Here is a 16,582-nt window from a genome sequence, read left to right as displayed (position 1 = left end):
CCCAGTTTTTTAATCTGTACCCTTCAGGGAGTCCTGCTGTGTGTGTACGTGAGAGAGAAACACTTTGGCTGAAACAGGAGCATGCTTTGGATTTGGCAAGGCCTTCTCATAGAAGAAGAAGAGGACTCATTCCCTTTATAGAGAGTGGCACTGCATGGCTCATGAACATTTATTTTTCCTCAGCTTGGACAGGCGTTTGTCCTCACAGGGGACTGTTGGAGGAAAATGCATACAAATTCGTTTTTACAAAATTAGATCTGCTAACTTGGCCATTTAACTTTACTTATGTAGCAAAGTGGCAGCTTTTGATCTTAATTTATAGTAAACTGATCAGACTAGGCTTTTCTTGAAAGGTCTTATTCATCACCTTCTTTTAAAATTTACTCTTAGTGACAATCTAAAACCAGGTCAGTTAGGGTGTTCTCCCTTAGGTTTTAAGTAATTTGTTTGGGATACCAACAAATCTAATATCCCAATAGTAATGTTCATTGATCTCCCTACCTTTCCTTGTGCAGCAACTAACCAATCAGTCAAGTATACAAGCACAAACCCCCATTGTATAAATACTCAGAAAACACTATGGCAGAATAAACAGTACTAGGCTAAAAAGCCTTTGTACTAGGCAAATAATGTGTAATAAAAATCAAATCTACTGTTTTCTGATTTTTTAAAGTATAATATATCCATAGTCTTTGGGAAATGTTTGCCTTTTCTATACTAAAAAAAATTCTATCAATTTGGCTTCATGCTTTTGAAAATATGCAGGGCTATTTTTGGTCAGGAATGCACAGGAACGGAGTTCCGGCTGGCTTCCGAGTTGGCCACACCCACTACAGCCAAAACCTCTGTGTATGTGGCTACAGAGGGAAGGCCTGGAGAGCGACACCTGCCTCCGCAACTCCAAGGCAGGTGGGCCAGGGGGGCCCCTGGAAGGATCTGTCCAAGGGCTGGCTTGCCCGGGCTCCTCGCAGGACAGATCCTTCCAAGGGAAGGCATGTGGTGTGGCCTAATATGCTAATGTGTTTCTGCTGTTGGGTGTGGCCTGTTATGCTAATGAGTTCCTGCTGGGCTTTTTCTACAAAAAAGCCCTGAAAATACGTAAATATGACTTTAGTATTGATTATAGTACTATAATGCAAAATGAGCTTATCCAAAGAAGCATACACATTGACGCACTGATGCCCAAAGTGTGTGCCTAGACACAATCAGAGTCATTTCTGGAAAAATCAAGACACCATGTTGGATGCAACTATCACACTATTCCTTTCAGAGCAGACGGAATATTTTTGCAGTACTGATACTCGCCAACCAATATATATGAAATGACATCATTCTACAAGAGAAAGAAGAGCCTTAGTGTTAACATTAGTAAAGATTTTTGAATGCCTTTGAATATAAAGGAAATCCACTGATTAAATTCACAACATGGTGTCTGTGTTTACACAACCTTATGTTTGTAGCATATATTCAATCCACAACTGAGTATTTAAAACAGCCTTAAAATATTTGTCCTCGATTTTGTATGAGTAACATGCTTTTGCAATCCTTCTCAATTGTAGTCTAATCATCTCAGAACTTTGATTCTTAATCAAGTGTAAATTGCTTCTTGGCAGAAGCTGACAAAAATGAGGATAGACGGAAGAAAGCAAGAGAGAGAGAGAGAGAGAGAGAGAGAGAGAGAGAGAGAGAGAGAGAAGTTGTTTTCTGTAAGAAAAACAAGATGAAAAGCTGCAGGCATGTCCTAAGGCACGCTCAGAAAAACTACAGGAACTCATTCCTGTATTCACTTGGACTTCTAAATTTGCTATGCACTTCTCGGAGTTTATTTATTTATGTAGAAAACTCACCCATCACTGAGCCTCAGTAGAGCGACCAAACATAAAAAATGAACTCTACTCACAAACTCCTACGATACCTTAAAAGACAGACTGCAGTAACTAATAAAACTTTTCTCGTGTACCTGGGAGCTTCAATTCTGACAAAAGCACCAATGCGCACAAGAATTTCTTGGTTCAGCTCCATGTGGGGGAGTGCACAGGTGCTGCCTCCAACACTGCACTGACCAGGGAAGCCTGTAGCTGGTAGGAGCTGACAGACGGTGTCAGAAGAGCTGTGAATTAAGGGAATGTCTCGAACTGATTCACGTGAGAAAAAGATATTCTGTATAAGACCTCAAAACATAGGGTGCTAGAACAATGTTAGATACTGTATTAGCAAACAGTAAGACTTTTATCCCACCCATTCCGTAAGAAGCCTGGGGTTCCTCACCTGCAGTTTTTTCCTCTCAATAAGCCAGTGAAGTTGATCAGTCTGTGACTGACCCAAGGCACTCCCAGAGCTTCAGAGTGGTGACTGGAACCTGTGTCCCCCGGGTTCTAGTACGATACTTTTGCTTTTCATCTATTAAATGCTTTATGCAACCAGTGTTTCCTTTCCTTGACACAGAATATTAAACATTGTGAGACAGCTAGGGCATATGAGAGAGGATCTCCATATTCATAAATCCATGCACATTACCCATGCACATGTTGGTAATAGCAAACATGGAAGGCAAATCTAAGGGTTCAACTATACGTTACCTTTCATCACTTGTTTACACAGTCACACAGTAGCTATTTGTTAAAAAAAGAAAAGAAAAAAGGAGCCCAAACAGGCTCCAAACAGCGCCATGGGGGGGAGGAAGGTCTCCTGCCATCATGTGAAAACTGCACCAGGAGGAGTTATTTCACTGATTTTGCTGACCCACATGGAGTGGTGAAATAACCCCCCCATGGTTCTTGCACCAAAAAAACCCCAACTTGGGAGGCTGCCCCCCTGCAGCACTGTTCTAAGTCCATTTGGGCTCTCCTTTTTCTATAAGCAGTCCTCCACAGCTCCTATGTGGTCATGAGGAGTGTGGGAAAATAAGCGTAAACAAGTGAAAAAGGTAATGTATAGCTGACCCCTAAGAGGGCAATTTTTGTGGCTCATATCAATATTCTCATTTTCAGCAACAATCTGTAAAATCTTTATTTTACGAATAAGTAGTAATGTGTCTCCAACCACCCAGATCTCCCCTTCCTGCAGTCATCCATTGGGCCCTCTGAACTGTTTTTTGAGGATCAGTAAATACTCAGGACCAGAATAGGGGCCAGAGCAGGGGTCTACAGCGGGAGGACAGAATTGGTGGGTCGCACCCCCCTCTTACACAAATGAAAATGCCATTCAACCAGAGAAACTGCACGACTGAATAATGCAAACATGAAGGAGGAGGAGGAGTGGATTTATACCCCGCCCTTCCCTCGGAGTCTCAGAGCGTCTTACAAATTGCTTTCCCTTCCACTCCCCACAACAGACACCCTGTGAGGTAGGTGGGGCTGAGAGAGCTCTGACAGAAACTGCTCTTTTCAAGAACACCTCTGACAGAACTGTGGCTTGCCCAGGGTCATCTAGCAGCTGCAAGTGGAGGAGTGGGAACCAAACCCAGTTCTCCCAGATTAGAGTCTGTGCACTTAACCACTAAACCAAACTGGTGTAGTATCTGAATATGTAGTATCCAAATAAATGAATTATCAAATATTAAAGAAAAAAATGATGTTGACTCCTTTTTTTACAGCTAATTATGTGTTTCAGTCATATCATATGAGAAAACAATTAACCAAGGCAGAAAGGATGTTGTAAAGAAAAATACAAGGCTGAATCACAGAATTTCTGGCTTTTTGAAAAAATATCAGTTTCTTTAAAAATAGTTACTATCTTCCACTTTAAACCAAACATTTTCAGAGTTAAACAGTATTTCGAGCATGACAGAATTTTTGGCTTTTTGAAAAAATATCAGTTTCTTTAAAAATAGTTACTATCCTCCACTTTAAACCAAACACATTTTCAGAGGTAAACTATTAGTATTTCTAGCATGACAGATGAACCATAGAAGAAAAAAGTAAATGGGAGTGAATAAGTTGTAAAAGGAAAGCATTGTCCATCATAACCAAAGATTTTTCTTGGCTTTTCATCATCAAAAATCTACTCCACTTTATTTTATGCATTGTTTACATATAACACATTTTGGATGATGGAATATGTAATCTACATTACTGTCACAGAACAAGAAATATTCTGGAAATCCCCCCCCCCCCCGGTGAAGGATTGGATAGATATGTTTATCTAAGTTACCAACCCTCATGACTACAGTATGATATTCAAATGACATAAAACAAGTAGGCTGCCTTATACTGAGTCAGACCCACTGGTCCATCAAGGGCGACATTGTCTACTCAGACTCACAGTGGCTCTCTGGGGTGTCAGGTAGAGCTTTTTCACATCATCTGCTACTTGTTCCTATCCACTGAAGATGCCAGGGACCTGCTGCATGCCAAGCAGATGCTCTGCTACTGAGTCAGAGCCCTCCAGGGGGACGCAGCACAGGGTGACCCAGTGCAATAGGTGGGATGCACTTGAAACAGTTCCAGTTCTTCAGCAGCACTGGAAATGACTCATAGATAAACCTGATTACTAGTTAAAACAAATAGATTGCAAGGAAAGAAAGAGAAAGCATCAACACCTGTGGACACAAGACTTAGAAGTTTAATCTAAGAGGTTTTTTTAAAAAAGAAAATTAGAACAACTGAAACAAATTAGAAAAGGAATGAAACATTATATGAGCATGGCTGACCACAGCTTTTTCCATGGTGATTTATCCATAACATTTTCCTCCTTCCTCCAAGAACCTCAGGATAGTATATGTGGTTACCTTACATTTTATCTTCTCAATAAGCCTGTAAGGTAGGTTGGGCTGAGAATGACTGCCCCAAGGTGTGGGTTTGAACCTGGATTGCCTTGGTCACCCTCTAACCATTACATTATGGGCTCTCACTAATCTTCTTGAGGTCACCTTCTAGCATTTCCACTTACCAACAGTAGTTGGTGTCCAGTTGAACAGTTTACTACCAAAACTGGAAGATGAAGAGAGACAGAAATTAGCTGTTTCAACACAGGAATGGTTGAGATAGTCCAAACAATGATTTGGTACAACATGTGAATGAGCGTGGAAGAGCCTCAGGCTTATGTAATCCCTTCTCCCTTAAAATGCATGAGCTAATCTAGCTAAGCTAGGAATTCCTGACATTTTAGCCAAAAATAACTTGCTTAATTGGCAAACTGTTTTGCATTTGGCAAATTATGGTTTGTGTCTGGTTTGTAATCCTCATATGTAAGGCAAGAGCAAATCATAGTTTGCCTATTTGGATACAGTAGCAAACTATAATTGGATGGAGCCAGAAATAAACCAATTAGTTCATGACAGTGCAAACTCAAAGCTTTCTCAAAGTATATTTTCATAGTGACAAACCATCATTGGGCATAACATTTAAACCACGCTCAAGTCAACCAAGGTCTATAGAAATGAAAATGCTGATAAGGATGGCGAGTGTAGGGTTTATCATTCTGCATGGCAAGTAAAGGAAAGACACAACTTCTAGCAGCAAATTAAATGCTCATTTTACCTTTATGTCCAGTTGTTAAGGGGAACCTGGCAAGTCATTTTCTCAGTCCATAAAAGTGACATTATAGAATCATAGAATGTTAGAATTGGAAGGGACCTTGCAGGTCATCTAGTCCAACCCCCTGCACTCTGCAGGAGTACAGCCGAAAGATAGCCCTATGACATACCCAAAAGATGGTCATCCAGCCTCCGCTTGAAAACGTCCAGCCCGAGGCAGTCTGCTCCACTGCTCAACCACTTTTACAGTTAGGATATTTACAGAATGAAAGAAACAACTTCTAAGAAGCTAGCGCAATGTTAGAAATGCTAGAAATATGAAATTAGCAATATTTTAAAATTTGCAGTGGATGCTTAAATGCTGAATTTGTTGTGGAGAAGTAAGGGCAGTCTTTCAGGATTCTGAATTCTCATCACTTAGAACTTAAATAAAAAGTAAAGAATTTTTCACAAATAAAATGATGCTCTCTAAACCTAACCACCTTGCTTATGTGTCAATCTGAAATCTTACCATAATCTCATGCCAGCGCAGCCAGATCCTCAAATTCACATTTTGACGTACATCAATGTTGAGTTTACACATTCCTTTCCATAGAGGTTTCTAAACACATGGTAGGAAAGCTTTGCAGTTCTACTGGGAATAATTTTATATCAATAATTCTATTTCATATTTCTAAAGCCTTCATCAATTAGTGTGCTAAATATGGTATATATAAATTTATGATTTCATTATAGCAGGAAACAATACAACAAACTTTATATCTATAATTATTCTGTAGTTAGCTGACTGAATGCTAAATACAAAAAAAAAGTGCATGACTGAGATTAGGTCACATAATACATAAGGATTTGTACATTAATTTGTATTTGTTAGATGGATTACCAGATTCCCAAACTATATGCCCTCAATCATCATTTGGGATTTTAAAAATGATGAACACAGAGGCTTTAATCTCTATGAATAGTAGGGAGGTTCTCATCTCCAAGTATTCTCCTGAATGAGCTCTAACCTGGGGAACCTTTTGTTCCCTTTGAAAAAAAACAGTGATAATAATCTAGAATTGCTGCCCTAGCACCTCTTCAGCAGTGGAGCTGTATAAAGGTTTGCAGCTCAGACATTTTTCAAGATTCCTGGTTTTCTTTCTCGCCTTTTTTTTAGGATAGAAGTTTTGACTACATTGTATTGTAAAAACCATATTCCACAGTTCTAAAAGTATTACAGCTGATCTACCTATTAAAAAAGGTATACATCATTTACAATTTTCTACTTCTTGTTTTTTGCTGAGTAGGACAAACAAATCAAAATTATTCTCATTCCCCAAAGGTAACAATGTGGCAGTCACTGTAGTACATCCCCGATCTTTTAAATGATAAAATGTGACTTATTGATACAGTCATAAGGAATGATATTGCCAACGCGTGGTCCAATAATAGATTAAATTCTGACTAGAGAGTATGAAAACCTTATTAGGGACATTTACAGTTTTAGTTCAGTTTCTTTAGGACAATAAAAACAAAATCATTCATGCAAGTGGATAAGAGAACTGCTTCATGTTTAGAATTAAGTGATATTTTCAGTCTTTTTCTTAGCAGCCATTAATATGAGAGAAACAAAAACTTTTTATCCCAAAACTTTGACTTAAATAATCCAGAGAAACCATACTATTAAAACAGACAAATTTCTTTTACTCTGTTCATTTGAAAGTAATATACAGTTGCCATTGCACATGTGAAAGCACTTTTAGAAACGAAATATAAAAAATACTTGAAAATTTTCAAAGTTCTATGGAGTGGTTTTCAAGTACATTTCTTGGACATTTGCATGATTTTACTTACAATGACACGTGTATTACATATGCAAATTTCACCTTCTAGGACAAGGAGAACAAAGATAAATGTTAGTAGTCAGGAAAGGACCCTTGGAATCAAACACTGCTTTTATCAAAGCACAAGAAATTACAAATTCTACAAAGCACAATGTTATTTTTCTAATGTATCCCTGATCCATAATGAGAAGCAATCTAACATATAGATTTTGCATTCAATATCCCTGTCAAAAACTACATCACACATCAAATGTTAATGGCACTGGGGAGTTGGGGTGATTAATACCATAACAAATGGTATATATTACAAATTTTCTTTTGTTCTTTACTCACAATGACGCATACCGGCTAAGATTTAACCTTTAAGGGTTAAAGAGTTTAATCAATGTCAATGTCTGATCTTCTGAAGGCGATAAAGAACAGTCTGTCTAGCGATACCCAACATAACATCACTTTGTCAAGCCACAAAGCGCCCAAAAGCTTGTCAAGTAAGTTACCAGAAACCTCTTTGTGGTTAGAACTCAGCTCCTTCCTGCTTGACCTATTATTTGATATTTGACCACTTGGTTGCAAGACACTTGCTCTTTCCAGCTGAAATGTCACTGGGGCATCTTGTCAGCTCCCCGACATCTCGGCCTGACATACAATTTTACTTTTGTGTGCTACAAGGCAGAAAATGCAGGGCAATGGCCTTGCTTTAAATTCTGTCAGCATCAAAGATGGGCGTCACTCTTGGGTCCTACCAGCACACATACACACAAAAAGGAGCCTATTTTGAAGGTCAAAACAGCCATTACTTTAAAGTCTTGCGGCTCAAGCTAAATATATTACCTGCAATGCTGGTTTGGGAACTGCCCTTATAAAAGTACATAAACATATCATCTAAAAATCCTCCCTGCACAATTGTTTCTACATTTCTTATCAAACACTGCCTTTTGCTAAAAGGATGAGTGTGCAGCGCCTGCAGGGACCAGATTCGGCACTTAACTTGTTCAAATGGGCAAGTGGTATCATGTAGCTTTACAAGGAGCAACCTGACCTTCTCACATTGACCAGGAGTGACATTATTGTGCAGGAGGAGAAGCAGTCACATCATTTCTGTTTTGCACAACCTGCTTAAAGTTTGCAACTAAATGCTTGTCTTCAGTTGAGCTGACAAGAGAGAAGAGGGGGCTCAGTGAACCATGGCAGGGCTGCCATGAAATGACAGGAATCATTGGCATACATTTCAAATAGCTCTCTCAATCCTATTAAAGTATTGCAGCCCTGCTTTAAAATAGACAAGTATGAAACAACTTTGATAGATAGAGACCAAAATGGCTTATTGATTTTTTTTAAGTCTGAGGGAAAATTACCCAAAATGTGTCATTCTTTAACATTTAAAAATATATTACATAAAAATGAGTTTCCATGATAAATAAAACTTATTGTTTTAAAAAATGGACTGTTTCACTATGCTGAAAGTATGAAGCAAAGGAACATATGTACAGACCCACCCCCTACACCCACCACACTGAATATATGCAAAATTAATGTCACAAAAATGCAGAGAGACTGAGTCACAATTCAAAGTCGAAAGGCATCCTAATCAAATAGGATTTAATTAGGTTTTTCTAACACTTAAAAACACACACACACACAACAAAACTTAACGTCCATTTTGCATTGTTCGTTTGGCGCTGGCTGTGACATTTCGGGTAGAGGAGTAAGATGAAGAAGCCTGAGAACTGGATCTATTGTGTATCATGGGGAAAGATGCATCATAATCTGACTCAGCCTTCAGTGGCAAAAAATCCAAGATGCTACCCTGGTCAAACTGGGATGCTGGTCTCGAAGCTGAAGGAATGTTTGCACTGTTCCGTGATTCCTAGGGGGGAAAAGAACACTCTCTAAATATGGTAAGGATCAATTAAATACACCAAGGATCAATTAAGAAACAACTATAACTATAGTTTCAGACACACTAGCATGCTGTAAGGGATATTAACCAATTAAACAGGCTTAAACCCTCATTAGTTTCAATAGAACTTAAGCAAGGCATGCTTACCTGTCTGCTGGATTTGAGATATTAGCAATTTCTATAAATATTTTTCCCCATTGGATACTTCTAAGGATATAGCTTTGACTATCCTTCAAAACTGAAAGTAAGAACTAAATACACCAATTTTACACTCAACCCAACAAGTCTGATTGCATGGTTTAGAGTAAGAAGTACACTATAGAGTAAAAACTAGAAATCATATTGAAAAGCGTAAGTTCTCATTAAAAGCTTTATTATTATTAGAAAAAATATGCTTATCTCTGACCTCCAGTTTTTAGTAGTTTGTCCCCATTCTTAGTCTGCAAGATGTTAAGTGTAGCTGGTAACTGTCCTTTCCCAGAATTGAATGTGATAATGCAGAATTTGCTATTATTTGATGCATCCACTTTCCCAATTATTTATGGAGCCAAATAAAACTGAGCCCATGTCATAGTTTTGGATCATAAGATAACTGAGCACACTACCTAAAAGATTTTATGGAAGTCTAATTTTTTGTTTAGCAATATCCGTAAATCCAGCATTTGGGTTACAGTGATGTATAGGAATGATGTGTTCTATTGATAAAACTAGTGAAGAAATCAGAAAGGGCAGTTAAACAAACAAACAACAGAGAGCTACTTAACAAATATACAACAGCAGCAGCCACAGCTATCAAAGGAAATGTTATCTAAAATGCTACTTGCTACAGAAACACATGCTACTGTACCCACTGAGGTCCACATGCTACAGAAGAGTTCATGCCTTGCATTTGGTGGATTTTAAGTACACCAAATATGGGATTACATGGGGGGGGGGAGAAAAAGTTGCTATAGGGGAATATTTGGAATTCTGCTACTGTGTGCTTCAGGTTTTTTTGAGAGTTTCCCCCCTCCCCATTCCCATTACTGCTACTGGGAGAGAAAAAAAATCAATGACTGCATCTAACACCTAGTTCAGCAATTTTCTTTGATGTTGGCTCTTTGATTTCCTGATACACCACAAGCTATCTTGTAGCCGGCTGCAATCATCAAGGCTTCTGATAGACCTTTAAGACCCACCAATATGGTAGCAAGTTCAAATGGTTACCCCAAAGAGATATTTAAAAAGCAGTAGTACACTCAGCTTTACAAAGAGTTTGGATTATGAAGAGAAGTTAGACAACAGAACACGTATCTTCAAGTACAACTAGATTTTTTGCCGCACTGTATTCAATGTATTACTGGCCAGTGTAATAATAAAACTTCACTATATTCATTAATAACAATGTTCTTTTCAGGTTTTTGCACATCTTTTATATGACATAGAGCACATTTTAATTATTGGTATATTTACACCGGATATCATAAAACACCAAATTAGGTTTTACTGGCTTACTTCAAACCAAGAAATATGATCCTGTGTTACAAAAAATACATGCTTTATTTTAAATTGTGCTGAAGAGGGAAGATAAATTGGGTCATTTTAAAGAGAAACTTCTTGCCTAAATAAATGCAGTAAACAAAACACTTGCAAAGGACAGCTCCGTTTACAAATTTGTTAGTACTCCCCCTCTCCCCCACCCCCAATTATCGTACTTGTCATTCTGGTTAAAAATCATTTATGTTGCTCACATTTTTCTTTTCCTCAAGACCTATCCTTTTTTTCTTTCTTTCAAGAAAACAACGGCAAAATCCCAAGTAAGGAGATGAGAAATCAGGTTTCCTTGGAGAGTTGCACAAAAAAGTATGAAACTTAATGATTGGCAGCTAGTCAATAGAGTGTTACAGGAAAAGACTTCAGTTGTTTGGGTGGGGGTCAGGCCTGCTTCATTTCTCAGGCCCACTCCAGACCTCACAAGAAACTAGTGTAGAATAACATCTAACTGCCAGAATGGAAACTGGATTACTATCTAGCCTTGTAAAGAAAAAATACTCTTGATGCTATTAGATTGAACCTAAACATGTATTTTTAAAAAATCTGAAAAACACACACACAAGAATAAGTGTTTTCTTATATAGCTATTAGGATTATATAGCTTTCTATGATGTAAATGCAGCAGTGGCAGGAATAGCTTGGGGAATGGAAAGAGCACACTGAATTATCAGTTTACCATCTCTTGGTGTATGTGGGGGAAGATACTGTAAACCTTGTATTATTTTTAATGGATGTTGCTGTGGTGAGGTGGGGTAAAAATCTTCTAACTAAACACACCCCATGTGTCTTCTATGCACTAGATTGTTTCCTCAACATTTCAACTTCATATCTATGTGGCAAATGACAGAATTATTACACTTAACCTAGATGGGCTGCAGCATCAATGATAGTCTGAACTGTAAAGATGTGTTGGGGGGATTCTTTTAAAAGAAGTGATTTATTTGATATAAGACCCCTGGGCAAATTATTCCTTTACTCAGACAATTTTATTTATGCCATAAATTGTACATGATTCCTTCAAAAGTGTTACATCAATAAAATAAAACCAAAATTTAAAGCACAATGCACTTCACAATATATATTGAAAATATAAAGCACAATGCACTTCACAATATATACTGAAAATATTTATAAAACATAATTTCTCCTTATCTTTCAATATTTCACTCTTAATATGAATATATGCTTTGAAACAATATCCAAAACAGTATTTAAAATATGAAAAAAACATTCTAAAGGAAAACCTTAACTAGAACCATAGTTTATAAACAACAAGACATTTTAAAAAGATAAGGCTGATGAAACTAGAAGTTACAGAATGAATATTCAGAGAATGACAGTATAGACCAGGCAGTAAATGTGGAGTGGTATTAGTGGGTCAAAAGTTGTAACTGAATCACAATATGTGCTGTATCATGCCATGAATTTTATGAAATTCACTTGAACTTAAGGAATAACGTGAGTAAATGAATAAGTTAAGCATTAAGATAATGTGTGAGTGGAAATTCAACATAAGCTACATAAAGTTCTGGGGATCTTAAACCAGGGGCTCTGACAGGGCTTCCAAGATAGCTTACCAGGATATCATGGAAGTAGAAGAAACTACAATTCTACTCAGCACAATGGTCCAATGGCATACTGAAATTTTAGCCAGTGGGGATCATGTGATCTAAAGAGCCAATATGGAGCTATTTTATGAGTAGGGTTGCCAATTCCAGGTTGGGAAATTCTTAGAGATTTTGGAGTGGAGCTAGGGGAGGGTGGGGTTTAGGGAGGGGAGGGATCTCAGTAGGGTATAATGCCACTGTCCTCCAAAGCAGCCATTTCCTTGAGAGGAACTGATCTTTGGCCCCACCTGGAGGTTGTCAATCTTGTTTATGAAACAGCAACCTATGAGCAGTTCCTCACTCTCTAAAGGCGGAGTGCTCATGGACTGCTAGAATCCATACTAAACTGCTAGCTTGCTTACTATCCACTGGCTTCAAAGTTTACATTCTTGTGTCTAACACAGAAAGTTCTTTTATGAGAAGTCTCCATAATGTAAAGAGAAATAGTAAACTTTTCCAGGCCAAGCAGTGGCCAAAAAAAAAAAAAAGTTTCTCTCTTATAAATCATTCGGTACACCAACAATTTAGGATTAAATTGTTATGTAGAGATTAAAAATTTGCAACAGGCACCATGCATTCTTCACTGTTAGGACTACTTAGGACTGCTTTACCTTGACCCCCACACAAAAACCCTTGTTGTCAGACACAACAATGCAAATGACTGCCAACCCATGTAATTTAGGCCAAGAAAAATACTAAGCAACCCAACTGTTTCCATGTGGTTTTTTCATTACTTTTTAATTTTCTCCTATGTCTTTTGAGCTTTATGAAAGCAAGAGATTCTGTAATAATCTGGAAACAATAATTATTACCCACATTTCCTCCTATCTCATCATTCAGTGATAGAATTGTATATACTCTGTGGAATTAACAGCTTGAGAGAAAAAGGGCTTGTTTTATATTTTAATGAACAATATATATGTGGCCATATTGCACCCCCTCCTGAATGAAGTATGTTTTCCAGGAAAAAAAGCATAAGAAAACTGTACATATGTGAATAACCATATCAGTTTAATGTACGTATTCTGTGAACCAGATCCTCTGAGAAGCATGTCTTGAAATTGCACATATGTACACAGACATAATCACATCCAGCAATTAATGTACAGAGCTCCACTGTACAGCAGACAGTCATCTCCAATTATATAGTGTGGCTACAGTGGGTATAGCAGGTATCATCTCCTCCATCAATTATAGTACCCTCAGTCTGCTCTGCAATCAGTCCCACGTCTCATGGTTACCTATTCCTAGATCTGCAACTCCAAGCAAGTCACCAATCCCATTCAACCCAGATTGTCCACCATTGCACATGCAGGAGTGAGCGCAGCGTGGAAGAAAGAGGAAAGCAGAGACAGCGGAAGGGAATGAAATGACAGGAGGACACAAGAGAAAGGGCAAAAAGACTTAGTGATGCAGGCTTTCTCTGGGTGGCGGTTCTCAGGCAGGGAAGAACAAAGGGGATAGGATGTCAACTTACAGCTGGCAAGTTGGTCCTCTGGCGATGGGACTTCATAAGCACCCTGGGCTTCTTCAGAAGCCAACAGCTATCTAGTCTCACTGGAGTAAAACACCCAAACTTGAAAATTCCATGATCCCAGGATTCAAAGTATTGATTATTATTACATGTATTTGTTCTCCTAGCGTAATGCAGTATGTGTTTGCTTGTTTGTAGTGAAACTTTAGCTGTGAAGACAATGAGACTGCCAACACGGCTTCCTCTCTTTCAAGGCTATTTGAGCCCCATGGACTAACGGTTCTGTTTCTCTCATACCCATTTCTGATCAAACTAAAGCTGGCCCCAACAGCCAGCCTAATTCTTATGAGCATATTTTCCTACCGCTTCTGAATATTTAGTTTTATATATCGCTGCTCTCTTCCAATTGCCACCTTCAGTTGAGTTAGTGACAAAGAAATGAAAAGGCAATTTTGCAACCTCTGTGATAGGCTCCTTCTTGAACAGCCAGTACAGGAAAACTGTCCCTGCACTGATTACTCAACAATTTTAATTGCCAGACTCAGAACGCCTTTATAGGGATGGTGTGTCTATCTATTGAGTTTCCAGCAGCCTAATTTTTGTCAGAGTCCTGGAGCCTGATGCAGATCTATGCTCTGGAAGAAAGGAGGGGGGAAGGGGCAGAGAGAGAGAGAGAGAGAGAGAGAGAGAGAGAGAGAGACTATATTTACATTCACTTTGCCAAACATTAGCATCTTTTTGTCCAATCATTTGAATTCAGAAGGGTTAGGAGAAAACAGCTTAGAGAACAAGGGTTGACATATCCAGTGTGAAATCTTAAAGGTGCTTGAATGCAATGAGGGAGAAAGTGAGACTGAGCCGCATTTCAGCTCCCTAACTGCGCTGCAGCCCGCGTGAACTTTGTGACAGGTCTCTGTCTCTCAACCACACTCCAGTAGCTTTTGCTGACATTCAGCTGTCAGACAGCATCCCTTTACCATGCCCCTAACATGCTCTACAGCTTCACCCAATTAACTTGCTTTCACTTGACAATGCAGCAAAAAGCTTCATAATAGGTGGTCAAGGTGCACGGTGCCTGCCTGCCCTCTAACTGCTCACGCACAGCAAGATGCTTAACTACCTTCTCCTTCTTGCCAGTTTGCTCAGAAGAGGTGCGACTATGATTTAGTCATCCCATTTTTGCTAAATTGTGCAGGGAAATCTGGGATTCAGCAAAACCCACATTCTTCTCATGCTCATTTTATTTTATTTTAAAGAAAGTGGGGAACCCAGATTTGATTGGCAGAAGCAAGTGAATTAAAATATGCCAGATTGTGAAATCTTTGGTTATTTGTAAAAATATATTAGACAGGCAGCTAAAAAAAAAGTTTAAAAGTCATTATTTCTAACAGTAATGTTTTACGATACAGAGAATAAAAGAGTAGGCTCAATTAAGGTATCTTTATGATTCAGCTTTCCTACAGTAGAAAAATCATTAGACATTTAGATGATTAATGCTATTACATACTCTGTCAAATAGCAGGCAGTATTTTAAATAAAAATAGTGAGTATACATTAAAGCACATTGTCAAAAAAGTGAATTAATTGCACATCTTTTGAGGGTATCAGGAACAAGATTTGACTTTGTTATAAAATACAATTTTGAACTAGATATCACTACAGCAATTTACTTGCTATTTTGTAATATCTTGACAACTCCCCATTTTAACAGGGTTAACTGAATGTAGGTATATATTTCTATACATTATGGAAGCATAGCAGCCTATAGATGAAAGCATATAGTTCCACGTACTACAGAAACGATTAAAAAGGCAAATCATACACCTGTGGCAGTTTGATTAGGATGAAGTATTGAAATTAAAAGTATGCAAACCAAGATACCGGAGGAAAAAAATCCTCTTTATTCTAGGCATTTTAGCAGAACTCCAAACCTTGGGAAGATTGACCAGCATTGGCTTTGAACCAGCCAATCGGAATGTTTGTATACCTTTTGTCTCCTATGGGGAGAGAAATGGTTCCTTGTCTGTTCTGAAGGGGGAAAGTTACCTAAGCCACAGGTCCCTTCTAGAGTTTTCACAAATGCAGGACAGAAGCAAGTACTATGCTCTCCCTTTTATAAAGGGGAACGCAAACAATGAGAGACCCGTAAGGAGGTTTTAAGACTGCAGACACAAACTGCAAGCCACAGCTAATTTTTGACCACTCTCTTGTTAGTCAGTGAAGCTGTACTACAGTAAGTGAGGCTGTGGGTAGCAGATACTGTTTTTCTGCAAGATTACATACTACATGTGCCATAATCCTAAACATTTACAAGGACACGAGAGATTAAGGTTCTTTCATTGCTCAAGCAGGAAATGTTTAGCGCTTATTTCGCATCAGAGAACCATAGCTGTTATACTGTACCCTAGATAAAAAGTTGTTATATGCAGGTAACACTTCTTGAAGCAATGGCAATCTGGTGTTTGCAAAGAAGCCACTTGGTGGGATCTCAGATACCCCCCAATTAGCTGTTCACAGATGAGATGTTTTATGCAGACTCAGAATGTTGAAATTTACCTGACTTTAATCTAGCAAGCAATTATTTCACTGGATACCAAAAGCAAAATGGGTTTTACTCTGAGATAGTGCTATATTCAACTGCTGCTTTATAAAAGTTAATCAAGAAATGAAAAGCAATGCAAAACAAGAACCCCAATATTATTTTGTCCTATATGAAATACTCTGAAGGTTAACAGCGAGAACTGCTTAGTTGCAAGAGATTTCATT

General features: G+C 38.3%; 1 protein-coding gene across 1 annotated transcript in view; it reads right to left on the bottom strand.

Moving 5' to 3' along the window:
- Positions 1–8,950: 8,950 nt before the first annotated feature.
- CCDC171 (coiled-coil domain containing 171) overlaps positions 8,951–16,582 on the bottom strand; it is a 215,457-nt gene continuing 207,825 nt past the window's right edge. The window contains exon 26 of the mRNA XM_015425408.1: positions 8,951–9,169. Within this exon, the coding sequence (XP_015280894.1) occupies positions 8,951–9,169 (219 nt within the window). The remainder of the gene's footprint in view (positions 9,170–16,582) is intronic.

The sequence above is a fragment of the Gekko japonicus genome, unplaced genomic scaffold, assembly GCF_001447785.1.
Source record: "Gekko japonicus isolate JY-2015 unplaced genomic scaffold, Gekko_japonicus_V1.1 scaffold191, whole genome shotgun sequence".
Lineage (NCBI taxonomy): Eukaryota > Metazoa > Chordata > Lepidosauria > Squamata > Gekkonidae > Gekko > Gekko japonicus.
Note: the sequence above shows the minus strand (reverse complement) of the source record. Positions and strands in the feature narration are given on the sequence as shown.